The sequence below is a fragment of the Peromyscus eremicus genome, chromosome 23 (genome assembly GCF_949786415.1).
Source record: "Peromyscus eremicus chromosome 23, PerEre_H2_v1, whole genome shotgun sequence".
NCBI classification, from domain to species: Eukaryota; Metazoa; Chordata; class Mammalia; order Rodentia; family Cricetidae; genus Peromyscus; species Peromyscus eremicus.
In genome coordinates this window covers 40793339-40814971 of record NC_081438.1, presented here as the reverse complement: position 1 = coordinate 40814971, position 21633 = coordinate 40793339, and the positions used below count along the sequence as shown (strand labels likewise).

At 40.6% G+C, this 21633-nt stretch overlaps 1 protein-coding gene across 8 annotated transcripts in view; it reads right to left on the bottom strand.

The window, feature by feature from the left end:
• Pds5b (PDS5 cohesin associated factor B) overlaps positions 1 to 21633 on the bottom strand; it is a 152477-nt gene that overhangs the window by 13803 nt on the left and 117041 nt on the right. For 6 of the 8 annotated variants that reach the window (XM_059249704.1, XM_059249709.1, XM_059249707.1 and 3 more), the window contains exons 22-28: positions 13726 to 13794; positions 12260 to 12396; positions 9715 to 9838; positions 4935 to 5139; positions 2706 to 2820; positions 1055 to 1187; positions 592 to 711 (exon numbers count right to left, since the gene is read on the bottom strand). In XM_059249704.1, the coding sequence (XP_059105687.1) occupies positions 592 to 711; positions 1055 to 1187; positions 2706 to 2820; positions 4935 to 5139; positions 9715 to 9838; positions 12260 to 12396; positions 13726 to 13794 (903 nt within the window). Of the gene's footprint in view, positions 1 to 591; positions 712 to 1054; positions 1188 to 2705; positions 2821 to 4934; positions 5140 to 9714; positions 9839 to 12259; positions 12397 to 13725; positions 13795 to 20725; positions 21049 to 21633 lie in introns of those variants that run through there. The other 2 variants (XM_059249710.1, XM_059249711.1) reach the window with 2 other exon arrangements.

Genomic DNA, 21633 nt, shown 5'->3' with positions numbered 1-21633 from the left:
CTGGCTATGCTGCTCATATCAAAGTGATACTTAAAAAAGTGACAAGCCCTTTAACTTTATGGAAACCCACAAGGCCATTTTAAATCTCAAAGAGGACGATGGTGCTTTCCACCTGTCACTCAATCAGCACAGAGGAGAGTCTCTAGCAAGGCCTGAGTAACACTGTACTGGGACATGGTTTGTGAATACTCTTGCAGCGCTCCCAGAGCCTTGGGCCTATCGAAATGCCTATGCTCTCTGTGTTTCCTCATACCACCTTATAAGACCTCATCCAGGGCTTGCAACTTCAGACTCTACAGATCAGCATTCCAATTCCCATTCTGGATCAAAGGCTATTAATTCACAAATTCTCTGGCAAAGTTTTGCCTGTGCTTTTGGCATGGCTTCAGACTTTGAAACAAACTCCAGATCACCCCATCGTGGCCTCCACTCTGGTCTACACCTGGTCTAGAGTCACATTCTGAGCCTGTGCCCTTCCCACAGTGCTGGCAGTGGGCAGCTCTTACTCCTGATCCTCCCTTGTCTTCCCACAGCCCAGTGAGAAGCACACGCTTCATTTCACCTCCCACAAACAAATTCTAAAGTAACTACCTTGTCAGGTTGGGTGAAAAACCGAGCTGGTAGCACTGGGTCTTTAGGAGACTCCAAACTGTATGTAGTGCTCTTCGACATGATGATGTTCATGGCAACATCACACACAGTGTATAATTTCTGAAATGGTATTTTTTTAGTTAGTTATTAAGATTGGCATCTTAGACTCTGTTAATTAGGGGTAATTCTAGAACATGTATTTAGATCAAACAGTAAACTAATGAAAGAAGCCTTCAGGATAAATATTGTGGCTTATATTACTGTGTACATTAGTACAAGATCAACAACATGATTCAGCATTAGAATTACTACTAAATTAACACTAGTATTGGTATAATAAGTCTATGTTAGCAATTATCACTAATAGAAAAACTAATACTGTTTAAAATGTTAAAGAAGTTGTACCCTATACCAAAATATTTAAATCAGCATGGCATCAAAATACTTATCGTGAATTACATACTTCATTCATTTTTGTATCATCTGGTCCTTGAGCATCTTTGGTCTGTTTAATATTTTCTACCATCTTTCTGATAAATGCATGGCTGTTGTTTTCATTTTTAGCCATCAGTATCTCCAGAACAAACCAAAGACATCTAAGAACACAAAACGAAAAAATACAAAAAAGAAGAAAACAATCTTCTGTTAAATACAGATACAATGATTCCCAATATGAACATAATGAACATTCTGTAATTCCAGAAGAGGAAAAAATTTGAAAGCAGCAGCTACAAACTCAAAATGAAATAGCAGGAAAAAGCCCAAGTTACACACAGCAGTCTAGTCTACTACAATAGGTCAGCAATGCAGATGTGAGCTCAGAATCTCGTCAGAGTCTACATGAGGGGGTAAAGAAAACACAGAAATGGGAAGGATGGAACCACTGAACTCTGTGCTATGACAGTGGAGAAAGGCTGGCCATACAACACTGAGGTGACTTGGGCTCTACGGGACGCTTCAACAGGACACCTAAGCCAGTGGTCAGGAACAGGCGGGCAAATGAGAAAGGCAGGCAAGGCTGACACCCGTCCACACTGCATCTTCTGACTAAGGAAAAAACAACTTAAATGCCCCTCTCCGTAAGAAAGGAAAGGAATTACGGTTGATCTATAAAGGAGGGCAGTAACAGAAAAGGGAACTAACTGTCCAGAGAAAATGCCATCACCCAGGCTGTGCTCCATGAATGAAGACAGCCGGGCAATCAAGGAAGGGAACTAACTGTCAAGTGCATTTCTAAGGTAGTCCATTTGTTCAAAAGCCAGTGCTCTCAGAGAAAGAAAGGCAGCCAGGGTTCCTCGTTACTGATAATCACTCTAACATAGAATTCATTTTCAGAGACAGCATCTCAGAAAGAGATATGGCAAATAAAAAGACACTGGATTTTCCCCTTTGTCACAGTAAGCTAATGGTAATTTAATTTTATTTTCCTGCAATATCTTAAATAACTAACTATATTTCTATGAATCAAGAAACTAACCATTTTTACTAGTGTATTTACATACTAAATTAACTGATTCAAAATCACAGTCGTCACCTTTCATTATAACAGAACTGAGCCCCGCCCAGGTGGTCTCAGGTTTACTCTAGGAATTATGCTGGTCTTAAAATGCCTCTCGGTGTCATATCCCCTACTCTCTCTACACAGGCAGTAAGTAATCTCTACTCAGAGAGCAGTGATGAAGTTATAACCAAGACTACTCCCCTGGTTGTGAAATGTGGCCATTAGGAAGAAACTACTCTTTCTTTTTATAGAGACAGCTACTGCAAAGATAAATGTGCTCACTACCTGGTGAGGAGATTACCAGTTCTCCTCCCATGAAAACCTACCATTAGAAGGAAATGAAAGATGAGAATGGGAAGAGAAAAGCCCGAGTGCATCATTATTTCAGTAGAAAAGCAGTGCCACAGCCACAGAGAAACACAACCCAAGTTTGGTAGTGCAAGGGACATTTTTTGGAAATTAGGTAAGAAATGCAACGTGAAGAGATGAAAAAAAATGACTAGAAAGTGACTGAATGAAACACATACCAACTCTAATCATTACCCCATCAGCAGCGGCGGGAAGGAGGTAAAACAACATTCAGAAAGTAGGAAAATGGGATGAAAAGTCTTACTCTTTCACATCTTTAAGTTGTTCAATATCCTGTACTTTGACATAATCTGGGTCATGTGCCAAAAGGTGAATTGTATATGGAACAACATATTCTGGTAGAAGAGACAATAATTTTTCTGAAAAACAAAAAACAAAACAAAACAAAAATAATAAAAGGAAGACAAAAAGCAAACAAAAGCATCCAGGTTAGAAAGATCAATCTCATGCTCTTTTGTCTATCTCCTCCACCCCAGCGATTTACCACACTATGGCTGGCAGAGCAACACACTCGGGTACCCTGTGCCGAGACGTGGAGAGCAGTTTAAAACGCCCAGTCACACGCCAGGTACTGAGCAACGAGGACCAAGAGTTCAGTTTTCAAATGCACACGGAAAGAGTGAGCCACACAAACTATTTAAGACTGAGATGTAAGATCTTTTCTTCCTTATGCTAAAGGCAATTGTGTGTTGGTATTCTCTGACAAGCTATCCAAGTGGACATAAGGACAGAAGTAATGGTCAGTTTTTAACAGAAGGACCATACAAAAGAACAGAGCTCCTAGGACAGTGTAAATAACAAACAACTTTTCAGGTTAAATCCAAGTATCTTATCTGTTGACTGAGAATAGCAAATTATACTGTAGAGGTCAGAAAGGCATGCAAACTGTATTTGGGAAACAGTATACAAAAAGACTTGGATTCAGTCTTCTAATTCCATTTTAGTCAGATGTTCAACCAGGAGCATAATGCATGCCAGTAAGTATCAGACTGTCTTTGAAGAGTTTCTGTGTGGATGGCCAAGAACAAGCATGAGAGAAAAAAACAGCAAGGCTCAAATTTCAGTGATATTTAAGTTAAATTAAATACTTACAGAGTGCTTACTACTTTGTATCCATACAATATAAAAATATAAAGATAATTAAAAATATAAAGATAATAAGACCAGATAAGGCACTCACTCACACTAAATGTGTGATGGAAATGAGATGGAAGCTATGGGGAAAGTACCTAAAATAAGAACAGCTACTGTTACTGATGACTTCTCTGGCCATTTATTTTATGCTAGGTGCTTCATACACATCATTTTTCAATCCATGTAACAACCACAACCAGTGAGTATAATTATATCAAATTTACAAACAAGCCAACTAGGCCATGAACTACATAACCTGGCCAAACACAGCCCATAAACTGCAGAGGTGGGATGTGACTTCACAGCCTTCACTTTTTCCAAGGTGAGAAAAAAGAGAAAGAGGATCATAGTGGCCAACTGACCACTAAAACTGTATCTCAAATGACTCAAAGGGGTAAACTCTTATCTATTTCCAGCTCTGTCGTCTAGAAGACAAGTGATTTCCAGAGCTCAGAACAGAGTAGGGAGAGGCAGGCTGCACAAAACTTCAAGTAACCCTGCACACTGAGCACAGGCACATAGGAGGGAACAGCAGTGGTAAGTAAACATGGCAGAATTTAAACTTGAGCTGAGTATAAATATGAACAGCCATCGGTGCGTCAATGTGATTCATGAGCAGTTGAGAACCTACATGTATTTCAACCTACAAGGAAGGGAAGACTGGTCTGTTCTGAAGGGTAATGCACAGTATGGTAGGGTAGGAGGGGAAGGGAGGGACAGAAACAAGGCATTTACAACATGGTGTGAACTCAGAGTAACTACAAACATCCATGTCAAGTACAGCTGGTATATATATATATATATATATATATATATATATATATATATATATATATATATATATATAAGAGAGCAGGTGACATCTGGAAGAAGGGCCAACATTGACTCTCATCGGCCGTGGATACCTGGGAGGTGCTGATGTGTGCTGTGTGGTAAGGCACAGAAGTGCAGGGCACACCAACTGCTCTGGGAGGCACAGGAGCACAGGGAAGGCAGGCACACAAGCACCCGACATGAATGTGAGCTACACGCAGAAAAAGACCCAAGGCAGTGCTGACACAGCACACATAAACACGCAAACCCGACTGTTTTCTTGAGACCGCCAATGTCAGACTTATTTTTCTGTTCATTTCACCATTTACACAGAAAATGAAACTCAAATACTCACACATTTATACATACATATTTAAATATAGTAAGAGAAAAGTAGCTATTGAAAGATGCTGACGTTTTAAAGAAGTGTACACCTGTGTAATAAAGAACAGTTGTAAGGTGTTTTGCTCTATGAGACTGCAACTGGCAGACTGGAAGTTGCATTCTGCGCCACCCAGGCACTCACCACTAACAGCGGCATGCTGTTTCAGGTACTCCCGCCTCACGGTGATATTCTTCACGAGGCACTGTCTAGCATGAGCTCTTCTCTCCTTCACCGGGTCTTTGGCACAAAGTGCACAGATAGCCATATACTCAAGTGGAAGTCGTAATCGAGAAAGCCCTTTGTGAAGTTTCTGAGCAAACACCTGCCTGACTTGATAGCACTCATCCTGTAAAGATAAAATTATTCCAGGTATTATCTACAAAGTAGTAAGAAGTTACAACTCTAGATATGACTAAGTTGATATACACCCCGAGTCAGCATTCATAACAGGGTGTGACTCTACCTCAAGGCTGCAGTATTCAACTGGACCCAACAGCTGTCAATTACACTGTTAGACAATAAATACACTCTTAGAACAGATGAAACCAGTACACGTTCTCCAACTTAACTGAGTATGATTAAAACAACACTAATAAAATAAGAAGCTGAGCATACAGCTCAGCACAGCACTGGCATCTTAGGCAAACTATCTGATGACCTTACAACTTGCTTCACCCAACCCATCTCTCTCCAGCAAACTCCTCCTTGTTCTTTAGGGCAACTCATCTACCTTCTTCAAAGCAGCATGTAACCTGGATCCTGGGCTGGCCTATGCTCTGAGCACTCTGCAGATCTTTAGCACAGATCGAGACTGGTTAAGGCATCTACCTTATTCATTTGTTGGTTCCTCAAAGACAGGAACAATGTCTTTAAGACAGGAACAATGCTTTATGCACCCTTGTATCTAGGATTAGCACAGTAACCAGCACACAGTGGATCAGAATTATTCCTCCTCCTCCTCCCCTTTAAATTTTTTTTAATGTATTTATTTTAGGTGCATTGTCATTTTTGCCTGCATGCATGTCTATGTGAGGGTGTCAGATCTTGGGAGTTACATATAGTTGTGAGCTACCACGCGGGTGCTGGGAATAGAACCCTGGTTCTCTGGAAGGGCAGTCAGAGCTCTTGAACCACTGAGCCACCCCTCCAGTCCCCAGAATTTCTTCTACAAAGGAAACAGGTCCAATTTGTTTCCATGCATACAGACACTTTCATAATTATACCCTCTCAACTTGTGTGTTCTCTTAGTACTACTACAACTTTAGGTACCTTATTTCTTCAAAGTCTAAGTCATTTATATGTCTTGCACTTATCTTTACTATTCCTCTATAACACAGGGATTGATCCTAACGCCCCCAGAATGTTAGACAAGAGCTCTACACTAGCTGGGCTCTACCTATAGCACTTGGACATTTTCTGATTTTGTTCTTTCAGAGTTTTATTTTTATGTGCATATATGTTTTGCATGCATGTATGTAATGTGCATCAAGTGGGTACCTGGTGCCTGTGGAGACCAGAAGTGGGAGTAAGGTCCCCTGAAACTGGAGTTACAGACAGTTGTGTGCCTCCAAACGTAGGTCTTCTGGAAGAGGAGCCAGTGCTCTTGCTGGGTGAGCCTTCTTGTCAGCCCCAACACTTCGTTTCTGGGTTTGTTGTTCTTGTTTTTGACACAAGGCCTCATTATCCTACCACTTGAGGCTCCTTAATGCTGAGACTATAGGCAGGTACCCTTATGCCTGGTTAATGCAGCTGGGGTAGGGGCGTGTCATATGCCAGTCTTTAAGCTCTTATGGTATTTATTCCCTTTCATTTAATTTCATTTTCAGTGTATCTACTACTTTTAAAAAAGTATTCAAGTGTCCACAGAAATTCAGTCTTTCTACTATCACACTCAATAAGCTATCCTTCATCAGAATTAGTGAGGAACAAATATATACATCTATCATGAAAATATCCAATTTACTACAAACTTCATAATCAAAGTCAACTTATTTTAAACTTACTCATCAGTGTGAGACCATTCTTTAAAAAGGACCCCACTCAGACACCCCACCCTCTTACTGAGACGCTCTTCATGACAGTTCTGTCCCTCTCACCAACAGCTCAGCATTGAATAACCCAAGGCAAACTTGTTACAAAGCCAGCTAATCAATCACTTCAACATAACCAGCCTTCAGTTATTAATGACAGAAGACTGTTAGCTCACAGACAAGGAGCTAAGAATTAACCACAGAAGAGACAAACTGAATGCAGAGGGTGTCTCAAGAGCTGCTACTACTAAGGGATTGGGGTCTCACAAACTTAAGAAGATGGGCACCTTACTCACATGAAAATGTATAATACAGAATAGCAATACAGTTTTACCAACAACAAACTCTCACTTATACTTCCATAACTATGGTTATAAAAAAATAACTGGTTAAGAATAAGAAAAAAATTACACATTTTTTTGCCTCACAATATAAAGTTGGAGTCCAAGCTAGTTCACTGCTACAAACTTGATTTTGTCTTCACATACCTCGGTCTACTCTCAGAGGCCTCCTGAACACAAACTATTCTCAGAACTTCTTTAGCACTTCAGAAGTAGTTGAGCTACTCTGTGTACCTCATTGTATTATCAACACTTATCTGTATTTTCTATTCTAAGAGGCTGTTCGCTTTTGGACAACTACAATCATGACTTATTCAGCTTTGCATTCATAATATCTAGAACAACATATAGCTCAAAATAACACAAGGTACATTTTTTCATGAACTGAATTTCAAGTTCTAAATACCTAAGCAATTATGAACTGTGTTGTCATATTATTCAGTCTTTATCTATTCCTGCACATTTAATGTTCAAATATACAATAATACTACATTTTTTTTTTGTTGTTGTTGTTGTTGTTTTTCGAGACAGGGTTTCTCTGTGTAGCTTTGTGCCTTTCCTGGATCTCGCTCTGTAGACCAGGCTGGCCTCGAACTCACAGAGATCTGCCTGCCTCTGCCTCCCGAGTGCTGGGATTAAAGGCGTGCGCCACCACCGCCCGGCTATAATACTACATTTTTAAAACTTTTAAATGTATTAGTGTTTTGCCATGGGAGGTTTGGTCCCCTGGAACTGGAGTTACAGACAGTTGTGAGCTGCCATGTGGGTGCTGGGACTTGAACCCAGGTCCTCTGAAGAGCGCTGGGCCATCTCTGTAGGCCCACACCAATACTTCTTTCACAGAGGCCCAACTCCAGGAAGCAAACAAAGCACATGCACAGAGAAGGTGGTCGCGCGCGCGGACAGAGAAGGTGACCGCACGAGCAGAGAAGGTGACCGCACGCACAGGCTGAGGCTGTATGCGGCAGGGTGAGACTAAAATCTGCAGGGGTTCCAACATAGAGACTGCATCCAGCAAGGAAAACTGGGCAAATCTTGTGGGAAAGATCACACCCGAGCCTTCCTGTAATAGGTGAATGCCGGTGTGTGCAGATGGAAGGAGGAGAGGAAAACAAGCAACAGAACACAGGATAAATAAAAGTACTCGCTTCCACTGAAATGAAGGAGATGAATGGTGCTTTACTGTAAAGCGGTGGTTCTCAACCGTCCTGATGCTATGACCCTTTAGTACAGTTCCTCACGTTGTGGTGACCCCAACCATAGTTTAGTTGCTACTTCGTAACTGCAATTTTGCAATCATCATGAATCATAACGTAAACAGCTGTGTTTTCCAATGGCTGTGCCCCACAGGTTGAGAACCACTACTGTAGAGGCAGCATTAAAGATGTCCAAGTGTGTGTTTAGATTCGAACAGTAGAGAGGCTCCAATGTCAGGTCATAAAGCACGTGTGTGTGTCCCCCCAACATACCACCCCATTTCAAGCACATATGAGCTCTTAAATGTGTTTGACCAGGAGAATAACAAGATGAGAATTGTGGTTAGGGACATGTATCCAACAATAGACAAGGTCTCCGAAAAACAGTCTTGGTGAGAGACTGTTAGGAGCCTGGAAGAGTGTAGCAGCAGGACAGTTACCGCATACCAGAAGGTAGCTCTGAGCGTCAAGGCTTCTGCAACAAGTGGAAAAATACGCAAGGAGGGAAGCTTAGGTCATGTTTTAGATTTACTGATGCATATGTTTATGTATTCTCACTTTTAAAGATTTATTTTATTTAAAAAAATTTATTTTGAATACTTCTACCTTGAAACTGTGTACTCTATGTCTTCAAAAATGAAAACCCAGGATCATAGCTTTATAAAATATTGGTAATAGTTGTTCCTCCTTATTCACAGATTCCATATTTAGGAATCTGCCTGATCATTTATTTGTAATCCAAAGTCAACACCTGCATCAATGATAGAGTCATTAGCGAACAGATGTGCAGGGCATCCAACACAGAAGGAGCCTGCTGTGCCCATCCCTAGAGAGAAGGTCAGCCTCGTCTCCGTGGTCTACCTGGTGACACACTGTACCCATGCTGTTCTTGTTGGTGACCGACATTTAAACAGCTCCCAACAAGTGATGAAATGCCGCAGCCTCAGCACAGGACCACACTGTGCCTTACAGAGAAAAATGTATGTGCTACAGTAAAGCCTCACTGAGGAATGAGTGGTGGTGCATTTGTTAAAGAGCTGTGCACATAAATGAGGTGTTCTTAAGCAGATACACAGAGAACAAGACTGTACACTGACCAGAGTCTTAAAGCAAGTTCCCCGTATCTCCTTGCGGAGCAATGGTTCAGCCAGTGCAAGGCTCACTCAGTGCTTGTGGGAAGTTTGCAGACTAGAACAATGATGTAGTTACACACTGTGCTGCGTAGGAAACCAAATGCCAATTTTAGACTGTGCAGTATTTCTCATGAAAACATTCAAGGCTATGACGCTACTGCAGCAATCTCTTCCTGTGCCCAAGAGCACACAATGACATCCCCACGAGCCACTGCCCTTACATTGATGGCCAGTGCGCAGAGCTGGTACTGCTCCAATGTGATGATCTCGTGGTAGCAGGGCTCCTGTGCCAACTTCACAATGGCACTCCCAGCAGCAAGTCTCAGGCGTGACATATCCGGTTTACTAAAAGAAAGCAAACCGATGTGAACAAGACTTCTATGTGCAGGGTGGGGGACCATTCTCACCCCACTCATCTAATGCTTAAGACAACCCTCTGTAAGAAGAAAGCAGACAGTCCTAGGCTCTGAACACTCACCACCTCCTCAGAATGCATACTCTGAAATCCTAGGCCAAAGCAGTGCTCCAAAGGAGAGTTTCCTGGAAAGGCATGAGGTCGAGAGGGCAGAACCCTCAGGACTTACAAAGACGATGGGGCATGGAGCTTGTTTGTACTTGCTACCATATGGGGTCACAGCAGTCAGTCTACATACAGCACAGAACTCTCACAACTACTGCACCAAACATACAACAAGAATCATGAGGGGGCTGGAGAGACGGCTCAGTGGTTAGGAGCACTGGCTGCTCTTCCAGAGGACCTGGGTTCAATCCCCAGCACGCACATGGCAGTTCACAACTGTCTATAACTCCTGTTCCCGGGGATTCAACACTCTCACAGAGACATACATGCAGGCAAAACACCAATGTACATAAAATACAAATAAATAATTTAAAAAAAAGAATCATGAAAGCAGGTGGAGTAGCTAACGTACTACCATAGGCATACACAAGTGAAATAGCTCACAATAAAGCAGCTGATAAATGGTAGATCTGAATCTGAATGTGTGTAGTCTGCCTGCAGCCTGTCAATGTTCTTAACTTCTTAAGTATAGCCAGGAATAACATAAGCAACTACATACAGAACAATGTAATTAATAAACTGTATTAGTACCAAAGATTTTCTCTCCAGGCTGAGCTAACCAATGCAAATTTATCTCAAATGAGGCATGAATTTTAAATCAAAACATTTTTAAATGTAATAGACATGTCTAAATTATTAAAGAAAAGCAACAAGTTAGAATAAAAATGGTAAGCACATCAACTGTCTATAGTATTAAGTTTTCTTTTTATTATTTCACTTCGGAAATATGTACTGTTAAATTCTAGGCACAGTGGACACTATGAATAAAACATGCAAGGAGAACAGATTAGGGGTGGAGGTGGTGGCTCAGTGTTAATAGTGTTTGTCTAGCATGCAAAGTCCTAGGTCTGATGTCCAGTACAGTACTATCAAAATGGAGAGTGAGATTGGGGGGTGGGCTGGAAGAAGAGAATGAATATGGAAAGGTAGAAGGCAGCTGACACTCACCGTCTGGTTTTCTCATTAAAGAACTTAGATGTATTAAGGAGGGAAATTATTCTATTTTTAGATTACTAAGAAGTGTCTGTCACTAAACAGCATCTGAGACCAACTCTACATTTATCTAATGCTGATAAAAATAATCCCTACTATCATCCATGTTCCTATATGCTATGTAATGTTGGGAATACTTCAAATACCCTAACGTATTTAACTGTACTACAGTGGTACACTAAGTTGGTGTGTGGGGCACTGAGAAGCTGAAGTAACTTTGTAAAGTTCAGCCAACTAGAAAGTGCTAAGAGCCAAGGTTTGAATCTGCCTGGAGTATGTAGTTTCAGGATCTGAATCTGAGTTTCAATCACAGTACAGTCAGGTAGCCCTTAAAACAACAAAATCAATACTTCAGTCCCTCATAGAAAAGTGACATCATTTTTGCCTGGATCCCCACATACCTTCATTCAGCTCTGGATTACAATGTGAACAGCGGCTACGCTGCATGGTGCAGGAAATGGTAAGGGAAGGCCATGTGCTCTCAACACAGAGAAAATAATTGCTTTCTGGGTATTTTAGATTCACAGGTAGCTAATTCCATAGATGTGGACTTATGAACAGGGAGCACTAAATTATGTTTCATCATACAAACAAAAACAGTGTGTGCATTTTAAAGGACATGCATCAAGCATATTTTTAAATTTTTTGTTTTCTGCATTCTAGAAACAGATTCACTAACTTGTTTTTTCCTGTGAGACACTAGCAAACCTGTCAAACATTAGTTCTAGATCTCCGCACTAGCAGTTATACATGGACTGTGACGGAAAGCAAGAATCTACCACTTAAAATACTTGCAGTGTCCAGATGGCAGAACCCTATCAGACATGTGATATTATATTATCCATATTATATTATTATGTAATATAATGTAAAAGCATATTACACCATGTAAAAGCAAATTACAATAAAACACATGAATACCTACAAAATAATACTAATTATCTTTTTTTCCCCACTTTGAGACAGGGTTTCTCTGTGTAGTTTTGATGCCTGTCCTGGATCTCGCTCTGTAGCCCAGGCTGGCCTCGAACTCACAGAGACCCACCTGGCTCTGCCTCCCGAGTGCTGGGATTAAAGGCGTGCACCACCACCGCCCAGCCTAATTATCTTTTTAAAAAGAAATTCTAACATATAACAGTTACACCAGGAGTTGAGATATACAACGCAAATATCTGGAAACAATAACTACATACCTAATTTTCCCCTGTTCTGTCAAATCTCCATCACTATGCAATATGGTTGTTAGTAATCTGAGGGTAGAAGTTCCTGATTTACTGTGATTATTTTTCATTCCAAGTAGCCATCGAACCATCATTTTAATAGCCTGAATCTATTAAAAAAAATTGACCAATAAGCATTGTTATGTTTAAAGAATTTCCACATCAACTTTAAAAACTAGAAAAAGGAGGGAGCATCTTAAGAAAAGACAAAATGAATTACTTCTTTCTATGTACAGGAAGATAACGGTGTTTTAAGTCAGAGTTGTTTCAACCTCCAGGAAAGTGGCAAACAAAACAAAACAAAAAACAAAAAACCAAACCCATTTCCCTAAAGATGAGTTCTCTTGTTGCTGTTCTTGAATGTTTCCAAAGCATGCACCTTATCCTTTAGGACCAGAATTAGAATGATGCTGACTCCCCTAAGCAGAAAGAGTTCCCAACTGCCTGCCTAAGAATGGACATCACTTTCATACACTTTATGATGATGAAGCATGTGAGTACTTCTGCACTTATGACAGTCTTGGACATACCTTTCTGTATTTTTTTTTTTTTTTTGACATATCTCAACTTTCAAAAAAACAAAGGCAACAATAACTGAGCTTGAAGAGTGCCAGCACACAGCACCCGGTGAGTGCACACTCGGCCTAAATGGCCTGTCTTCTCATCCAGTGTTGCCTCTATGATACAGGACTGCTGCTTAAGACTATGCTGAGACCCAAATGCAGCCAGTATCGTTCAGTGATGGAACCACAGATGTAAAGGAAGGGCTGCTCTACAAGTGTGCAGACAAGTCAGAATCCGAGGCTGCAACAATATGCTATAACATAATTCAAGATACGGAGCATAAACAAATACACACAAAGAGAAAGATGGCAGGACAGACAATGTGGGAGTGAGCCCAGAAGAGTGGTATGAAACTCCAAGAAAAACATATCAACATTCAGTATATTTGCTCCTAACTTTTAAACCTTCACAAATACACTGAAATAAAGTTGACACTTACCACATGACTTTAACAAACCAATGCTCTATATTTTAGTAACAAGTAATTCCTTATTTATAAACCCAAATTCAAGAATTATTAAATGTTTTTTAAAATAAAAACTTTGATTAAATCCCAAGGAAAAGATAATTTTAAAACCTGGATTAGCATCATTACTAAACAGAAGTACATCCAGGAGATAACACTAGTCAGTCCATTAAAAGGCTAATTTCAAAGAAGCAGAAATATGGAAGCAGATTTCAAATCTTTTCCCCTCACCCTAGGTTACATGCTACTGCCCAGAAGGCCCTGGGTTGCACTTCACTGTCCTACAATCTCGTAACACATGAAACACTGTACCACAATAAAGGCAAATTCTCAACTTTAATAGCCACCCACATCTATTACTTGATAAAGTGAGTGTGCTAAGAAAAACAAATCTATGTATGTTACTCACTTTGACCATCGTCTCAGGAGAGACTTCTTCATCTGGAACCCAAAGCTTAGTTGTCTTTTTTCCTGGTAGCTAGACAAAAGGTGGAAACATTAAAACATAAGCATGAATTCTTATGTTCAATTAATATTTACTGAATAAGAGAAGAGCAGGTGAGTCACTCGCCTGCCAGGTGAACTATCCCACTCCCTAGACTCTGTCCCCAAACTTATCGCACAGCCTTGCCCTTGCCCTCCCACCTCATCACCCCCGCCTCTGATGGGCACTGCCCCTAACCAACCCCAGCAGACTTCCACTCCTGAGATACAAGCAACACCAGTCAGAACAGAGACCCCTGCTACAACAAAGGCCAAGCCAACCACCAGAAGAGCTGCTCCCAACCTGGACAGAGACTCCCCACTGGATCAGAGGTCACGCCAGTTGCCAGATATCCACGTCACAAAGACTAGAAGACCAAAGAGGAAACAGAAACTAAGGAGCAAAACACCCATCCAACAAAGACAAACTACAAATCAATACCACAACCTATAATCATCGCAAACCCAGATGCCTAACTGCCAAAAACAGCCAGGGCAGTATGTCTCCAACAGAGCCCAGAGATCCTATGACAGCAAGACCTGAAAATTCCAGCACAGCCAAAGCATAAGAAACGACCGTAAAACCAACTTAATTAAGATGACAGAGGTCCTTAAAGAGGAAATAAAAAACTCCCTTCAAGAAATTGAGGAAAAGACAACCAAAAAATTGGAGGAAATCAATAAATGCCTTAATGCCAAGAAAACCAAGAAAAACAAGCAGGTAAAGGAAACTATTCAAGACCTGACAATCAAAATAGAAGCAATAAAGAAAACACAAACTGAGAAAATTTTGGAAATAGAAAATCTGGGTAAGAGAACAGAAACTACAGACGCAGGTATAACCAACAGAAGACAAGAGATCGAAGAGAGAATCTCAGGTGTTGAAGACACAATAGAAGAAATAAATTCATTGGTCAAAAAAAATGTGCAATCTAAAAAACTCCTAACACAAAACATCCAGGAAATCTGAGACACTATGAAAAGATCAAACCTAAGAATAATAGAAATAGAAGAAGGAGAAGAATCCCGACTCAAAAACCCAGAAAATAATCTGGGCATTGGTGGCACAATCCCAGCATGTAGTGGGCAGAGGCAGGTGGATCTCTGTGAGTTAGAGGCCAGCTTGGTCTACAAAGAGAGTTTCAGGACCGCTAGAGCTGTTACATAGAGAAACCCTGTCTTGAAAAACAAAACAAAAACAAAAAAAAAAAAAAAAAAAAAACAGAAAATGTATTCAACAAAATCATAGAAGAAAATTTTATTAACCTAGAAGAACATGCCTATAGAGGCATAAGAAGCTTACAGAACTCCAAATAGATTGGACCAGAAAAAAAAAGTCCCCGTGCCATAAAACATAAACACAGAATAAAGAAAGAATATTAGATGCTGCAAAGGAAAAAGGCCAAATAAGACATATATGCAGGCCTTTCAGAATTATACCTAAGTTCTCAACTGAGACTCTAAAAGCAGAAGGACTTCAACTTGCAGACTCTAAGAGACCACAGATGCCAGCCCAGACTACTATACCCAGCAAAACTTTCAATCACCATAGATGGGAAAACAAAATATTCCATGATAAAGTCAAATTTAAATAACAGCTATGCACAATTCCAGCCCTGAAACCAGGTACTAGAGGGAATACACCAGCCCAAGGAAGTTAACTACGCCTACAAAAACCACAGGCAATATATAATCTCACACCAGCAAAATCCAAAGAAGGGACTGTTGCTAGAGTTTTCCTGCCTTGCCCACAGTCAGGACAAATCTCTGTCACCCGCCAGTTCCATAGCCGCTCAGACCCAACCAAGTAAACACAGAATTATATTGCTTACAAACTGTATGGCCGTGGCAGGCTTCTTGCTAACTGTTCTTATAGCTTAAATTAATCCATTTCCATAAATCTATACCTTGCCACGTAGCTCGTGGCTTACCGGCACCTTCACATGCTGCTTGTCATGGCGGCGGCTGGCAGTCTCTCCCTCCGCCTTCCTGTTCTCTCAATTCTCCTCCCTGTTAGTCCTGCCTATATCTCCTGCCTGGCCACTGGCCAATCAGTGTTTTATTTATTGACCAATCAGAGCAATTTGACATACAGACCATCCCACAACAAGGGACACACACACACACACACACACACACACACACACACACACACACACACACCACACCACCACCACCACCACCACAACAACAACAGGAATTGACAATTACTGGTCATTAATATCTCTCAATATCTAGGGACTCAATTCACCAATAAAAAGGCACAGGCTAACAGAATGGATACGAAAACAGAATCCATCCTTCTGCTGCATACAAAAAACACACCTCAACACTAAAGATAGATATTACCTCAGAGTAAAGGGTTGGAAAAAGATTTTCCAATCAAATGGACCTAAGAAGCAAGTAGCTATTCTAATATCGAACAAAATGGACATCAAACCAAAGTTAATCAAAAGAGATAGAGAAGGACATTTCATACTCATTAAAGAAAAAAATCCACCAAGATGACATCTTAATTCTGAACATCTATGCCCCAAATGCAAGGGCACACACATGTGTAAAAGAAACATTACTAAAGCTTAAATCACACATCAAGTCCCATATATTTATAGTGGGAGACTTCAACACCCACTCCCACCAGTGGACATGTCTGCCAAACAGAAACTAAACAGGGGGAAAAAATGGAACTAACAGACATTATAAATCAAATGGACCTAATATAAATCTACAGAACAGTTCACCCCAACACAAAAAAATATACCTTCTTCTCAGTACCTCATGGAACCTTCTCCAAAATTGACCACATACTCAGTCAGTTGCAAAGCAAGTCTCAACAGATACAAGAAAATTGAAACAACCCCCTGTACTTCTCAGACCACCATGGAGTAAAGCTGGAATTCAACAACAACAAAAACAACAGATAGCCTACAAACTCATGAAAACTGAAGTCTCTCCTGAATGACCACTGGATCCAGAAAGAAATAAAGAAATTAAACACTTCCTAGAATTCAATGAAAATGAATGCACAACATACCCAAACTTATGGGACACAATGAAAGAAGTACTAAAAGGGATGTTTATTGCACTAATTGCCTTCATAAGGAATTTGGAGAAATCTCACACTAGCAACTTAACAGCACACCTAAAAGCTCTTAAAACAAAAAGTAACAAACATATCCAAGAAGAAATGATCAAATTCAGGGCTAAAACCAATGAAATGAAACAAAGAGAACAAAACAAAGAATCAATTAACAAAGAGTTGGTTCTTTGAGAAAAATCAACAAAACAGACAAATTTTTACTTAAATTAATTAAAAGACAGAAAATGTACGAATGAACAAAATCAAGATTGAGAAGGGGGACACAACAGACACTGAGGAAATCCAAAGAATCATTAGGTCATACTTCAAAAACCTGTACTCCAAAAAATTGGAAAATCTGAAAGAAATGGACACTTTTCTCCATAGATACCACTTACCAAAGCAAAGTCAAGATTATATAAACAATTTAAATAGACTTATAACCCCTAAGGAAATAGAAGCAGTAATTAAAAGTCTCCCAACCAAAATATATATATATATAAATCAATCAATCAATCAATCACAGGGCCAATGATTTCAGCACAGAATTCTACCAGAATTTCAAAGAGCTAATACCAACAGCCCTCAAATTGTTCCACACACTAGAAATAGAAGAGATATCGCCAAATTCATTTTGTGAGGCCATAGTCACCCTGATACCCAAATCACACAAAGACATAACAAAGAAAAAGAATTATAGACCAATTTCACTCATAAACATTGATGCAAAAATACTCAATAAAATACTCGCAAACCAAATCCAAGAACATATCAAATAGATCATCTACCATGATCAAGTAGGCTTCATCCCAGAGATGTCAGGGATGGTTCAACATACGAAAATCTGTCAATGTAATACACCATATAAACAAAGTGAAAAAAAAAATGATCATCTCATTAGATGCTGAAAAAGCCTTTGACAAAATCCAGCACCCCTTCATGATAAAAGTCTTGGAGAGATCAGGGAAAAATGGGACATACGTAAACATACTAAAAGCAATATAAAGTAAACCAATAGCCAACATCAAATTAAACAGAGAGAAACTTTCAGTAGCCCTCCTATACATAAATGATAAATGGGCTGAGAAAGAAATCAGGGAAAGCAACGCCCTTCACAATAGCCACAAATAATATAAAATATCTTGGTCTAACTCTAACCAAGCAAGTGAAAGACCTGTATGACAAGAACTTCAAGTCGTTGAAGAAAGAAATTGGAGAAGATAACAGAAGATGGGAAGATCTCCCATGCTCATGGATCGGTAGTATTAACATAATAAAAATGGCCATCTTACCAAAAGCAATCTACAGATTCAATACAATTCCCATCAAAATTCCAACACAATATTTCACAGACCTCGAAAGAACAATACTCAATTTTATATGGAAAAAAAAACCCAGGATAGCTAAAACAATCCTGTATAATAAAGGAACTTCTAGAGGTATCACCAGCCCTGACTTCAAGCTCTACTGTAGAGCTATAGTAAAAAAAATATAGCTTGGTATTGTCATAAAAACAGACACGTGGATCAATGAAATCAAGTCGAAGACCAAGAAGAAAATCCACATACCTATGGACACTTGATTTCTGACAAAGAAGCCAAAATTATACAATGGAGAAAAAAAGAAAGCATCTTCAACAAATGATGCTAGTATAACTGGATGTTGGCATGTAGAAGAATGTAAATAGATCCATATCTATCACCCTGTACAAAACTCAAGTCCAAGTGGATCAAAGGCCTAAACATAAAACCAGATACACTGAACCTGATAGAAGAGAAAATGAGGAATAATCTTGAACACATAGGCACAGCAGACAACTTCCTGAACAGAATACCAATCTTTTAGAGGCACTAAGATCAACAATTACTAAATGGGACCTCATTAAACTGAAAAGCTTCTATAACACAAAGGACACCATCAAAAGGACAAAATGGCAGGCTACAAAAATGGGAAAAGATCTTCGCCAACCCCACAACCTACACAGGGCTGATCTCCGAAAGAACTCAAGAAACTAGACATCAATAAACCAAATAATATAATTAAAAAATAGGTACAGATCTAACAGAATCTCAACAGAAGAATCGCAAATGGCTAAGAAACACTTAAAGAAATGTTCACCATCCTTAGCCATCAGGGAAACACAGATCACAGTGAAGCTGAGATTCCATCTGACACCTGTCAGAATGGCCAAGATGAAAAACACAAGTGACAGCTCATGCTATCAAGGATACGGAGCAATAGGAACACTTCTCCACTGCTGGTGGGAGTGGAAACTTGTACAGACACTTTGGAAGTCAATATGGTGGTTTTTCAGAAAATTGGGAATCAATCAACCTCAAGACCCAGCGATATCACTCCTGGGCATATACCCAAAGGACGCTCTACCATTCCACAAGGACACTTGTTCAACTATGTTCATAGCAGCTTTTCATAATAGTCAGAAACTGCAAACAACCTAGATGTATTTCCCTCAACTGAAGAATGGATAAAGAAAATTTCATATATTTACACAATAGAGTATTTACTCAGCTGTTAAAAACAGTGACATCATGAAATTTGCTGGCAAATGGATGGACCTAGAAAAGATCATCCTGAGTGAGGTAACCCAGACTCAGAAAGAAAAATGTGGTATGTACTCACTAATAAGTGGATATTAGCTGTTTAGCAAAAGATAACCATGCTGCAATCCTCAGACTCAGAGAAACTAAGTAACAAGGAGGGCTCAAGGCGGGGATGCATTGACTCTCACTGTGAAGGGGAAATAGAACAAACATTGCTGTTGAATGGATGGGGGAGGGGTCTGGGTAGGGTATGTGTGGAACAGGAGGGATCAGGTGCAGGGAGGATCGAGGGAGAGAGTTCTGGGAGAGACTACTGGAATCTGGGGTCATCTCTGGGAACAGCTAGAAATATAGTGCAATGGGAACTCTCAGGAATCTGAGGGTGACCCTAGCTAAGACTCCTAGCTATGGGGTTACATAGTCTGAACTGATCATCACCTGTAACAGACAAGACATCCAGTGGAGGGACTAGAACACCAACCCATCCACAAAACCTCGGACCTACAATTTGTCCTGCCTACAAGATGTGCTGGGGTAAATGTGGCACAGAAACTGAGGGAGTGGCCAACCAATAACTGGTCCAGCTTGACACCCATATCATGAGAGGAAGCTCACCCCTGAAACTTGTAGCTAGAGTTTTCCTGCCTGGCCCACAGTCAGGACAAATCTCTCTCACCTGCCAGTCCCATAGCCACTCAGACCCAACCAAGCAAACACAGAGACTTATATTGCTTACAAACTGTATGGCCGTGGCAGGCTTCTTGCTAACTGTTCTTAAAGCTTAAATTAATCCATTTCCATTAATCTATGCCTTGCCACATGGCTCGTGGCTTACCGGCATCTTCACATGCTGTTTGTCATGGTGGCGGCTGGCAGTGTCTCTCTGACTCAGCCTTCCACTTCCCAGCTTTATTCTCCTCCTTGTCCCGCCTACACTTCGTGCCTAGCCAATGGCCAATCAGTGTTTTATTTATTGACTAATTAGCAACACATTTGCCATACAGAACATCCCACAGCATAAACTGCTTGGAGGGCCAGGGCTCAGAGGTGAGATAGCCCAGAGAGAGGCAAGATAGCCCAGAGATCCAGGATACAACCATACCCAACTGGCAAAAAAAAAAAAAGTCAATAAAATGATTCCTAATGATGTTTTGATATACTCATAGATTGGTGCCTAGCCCAATGGTCATCAGAGAGGCTTCACCCAGCAACTTATGGAACAGATGCAGAGACCCCCAGCCAAACATTAGGTGCTCAGGGAAAACTGTGGAAGAGGGGAGGAAAGATTGCAGAGGCCAGATGGGTCAAGGACACCACAAGAAAACCCACAGATCAACTGACCTGGGTTCACAGGGGCTCACAGAGACTGCAGTGAAAACCAGGAAGCCTGCCTGGGACTGACCTAAGCCCCCTGCATGTATGTTACAGTTGTGTAGCATGGTCTTCTTGTGGGACTCCCAACAGTGGGAGCAGGGGCTGGCTCTGACCTTTAGGACTGTTTCCTCCTACCTACAACTTGATATACCATGGCTGGCTGATATCCATGGAAGCTTGTCCTCTTCTGAAGAGAAATGGAGGAAGAGGAGGAGTGGATGGGGGTAGGGTTGGGCTGGGAAAAGAGAAAGGAGGGAAAACTTCGGCAGGGATGTAAAAATAAAAAACCAAATATAAAAAAAATTACTGAATAAAAAAAAGATTTTACCTTCCTAACAATAACAGACAATATTTATGATTCATCTAACCCCATTTACTAAATAGCCCTGAAAGCAAAATTCTCACCAGCACCTGGCTGGGGCATTTGAATATCCTTTGGAGGTGTGGGCTAATCTATTCTGTAGACTCTTTTAAAAGATTGATGAGTCCATTATTTAGCAAGCAAAGACAAGGATAAAACCCCAGCATTAAGAAGAGTGTGTGCATTTGTGTATATGCTGCACTTGAGTATCTAGAGGCAGGGAGTCAACCCTGAATGCTGTCCAACTTGTTATTAGACACAAGGGCTCTCTCCATGGGACCTGGGCCTCACTGACTTAGCAAGGCCTACTGGCTAGCAAGCTCCAGGGTCTACCTATGTCCGAGTAGCTAGCTCTGGGATCACACCAGCTCTGTGACCATGAACACAAACCAATACACTTGGTTGCCATGTGAGTCTGTGTTAGACTCTGCTCTCCAAGCTGTGCAGTGAGCATTCACT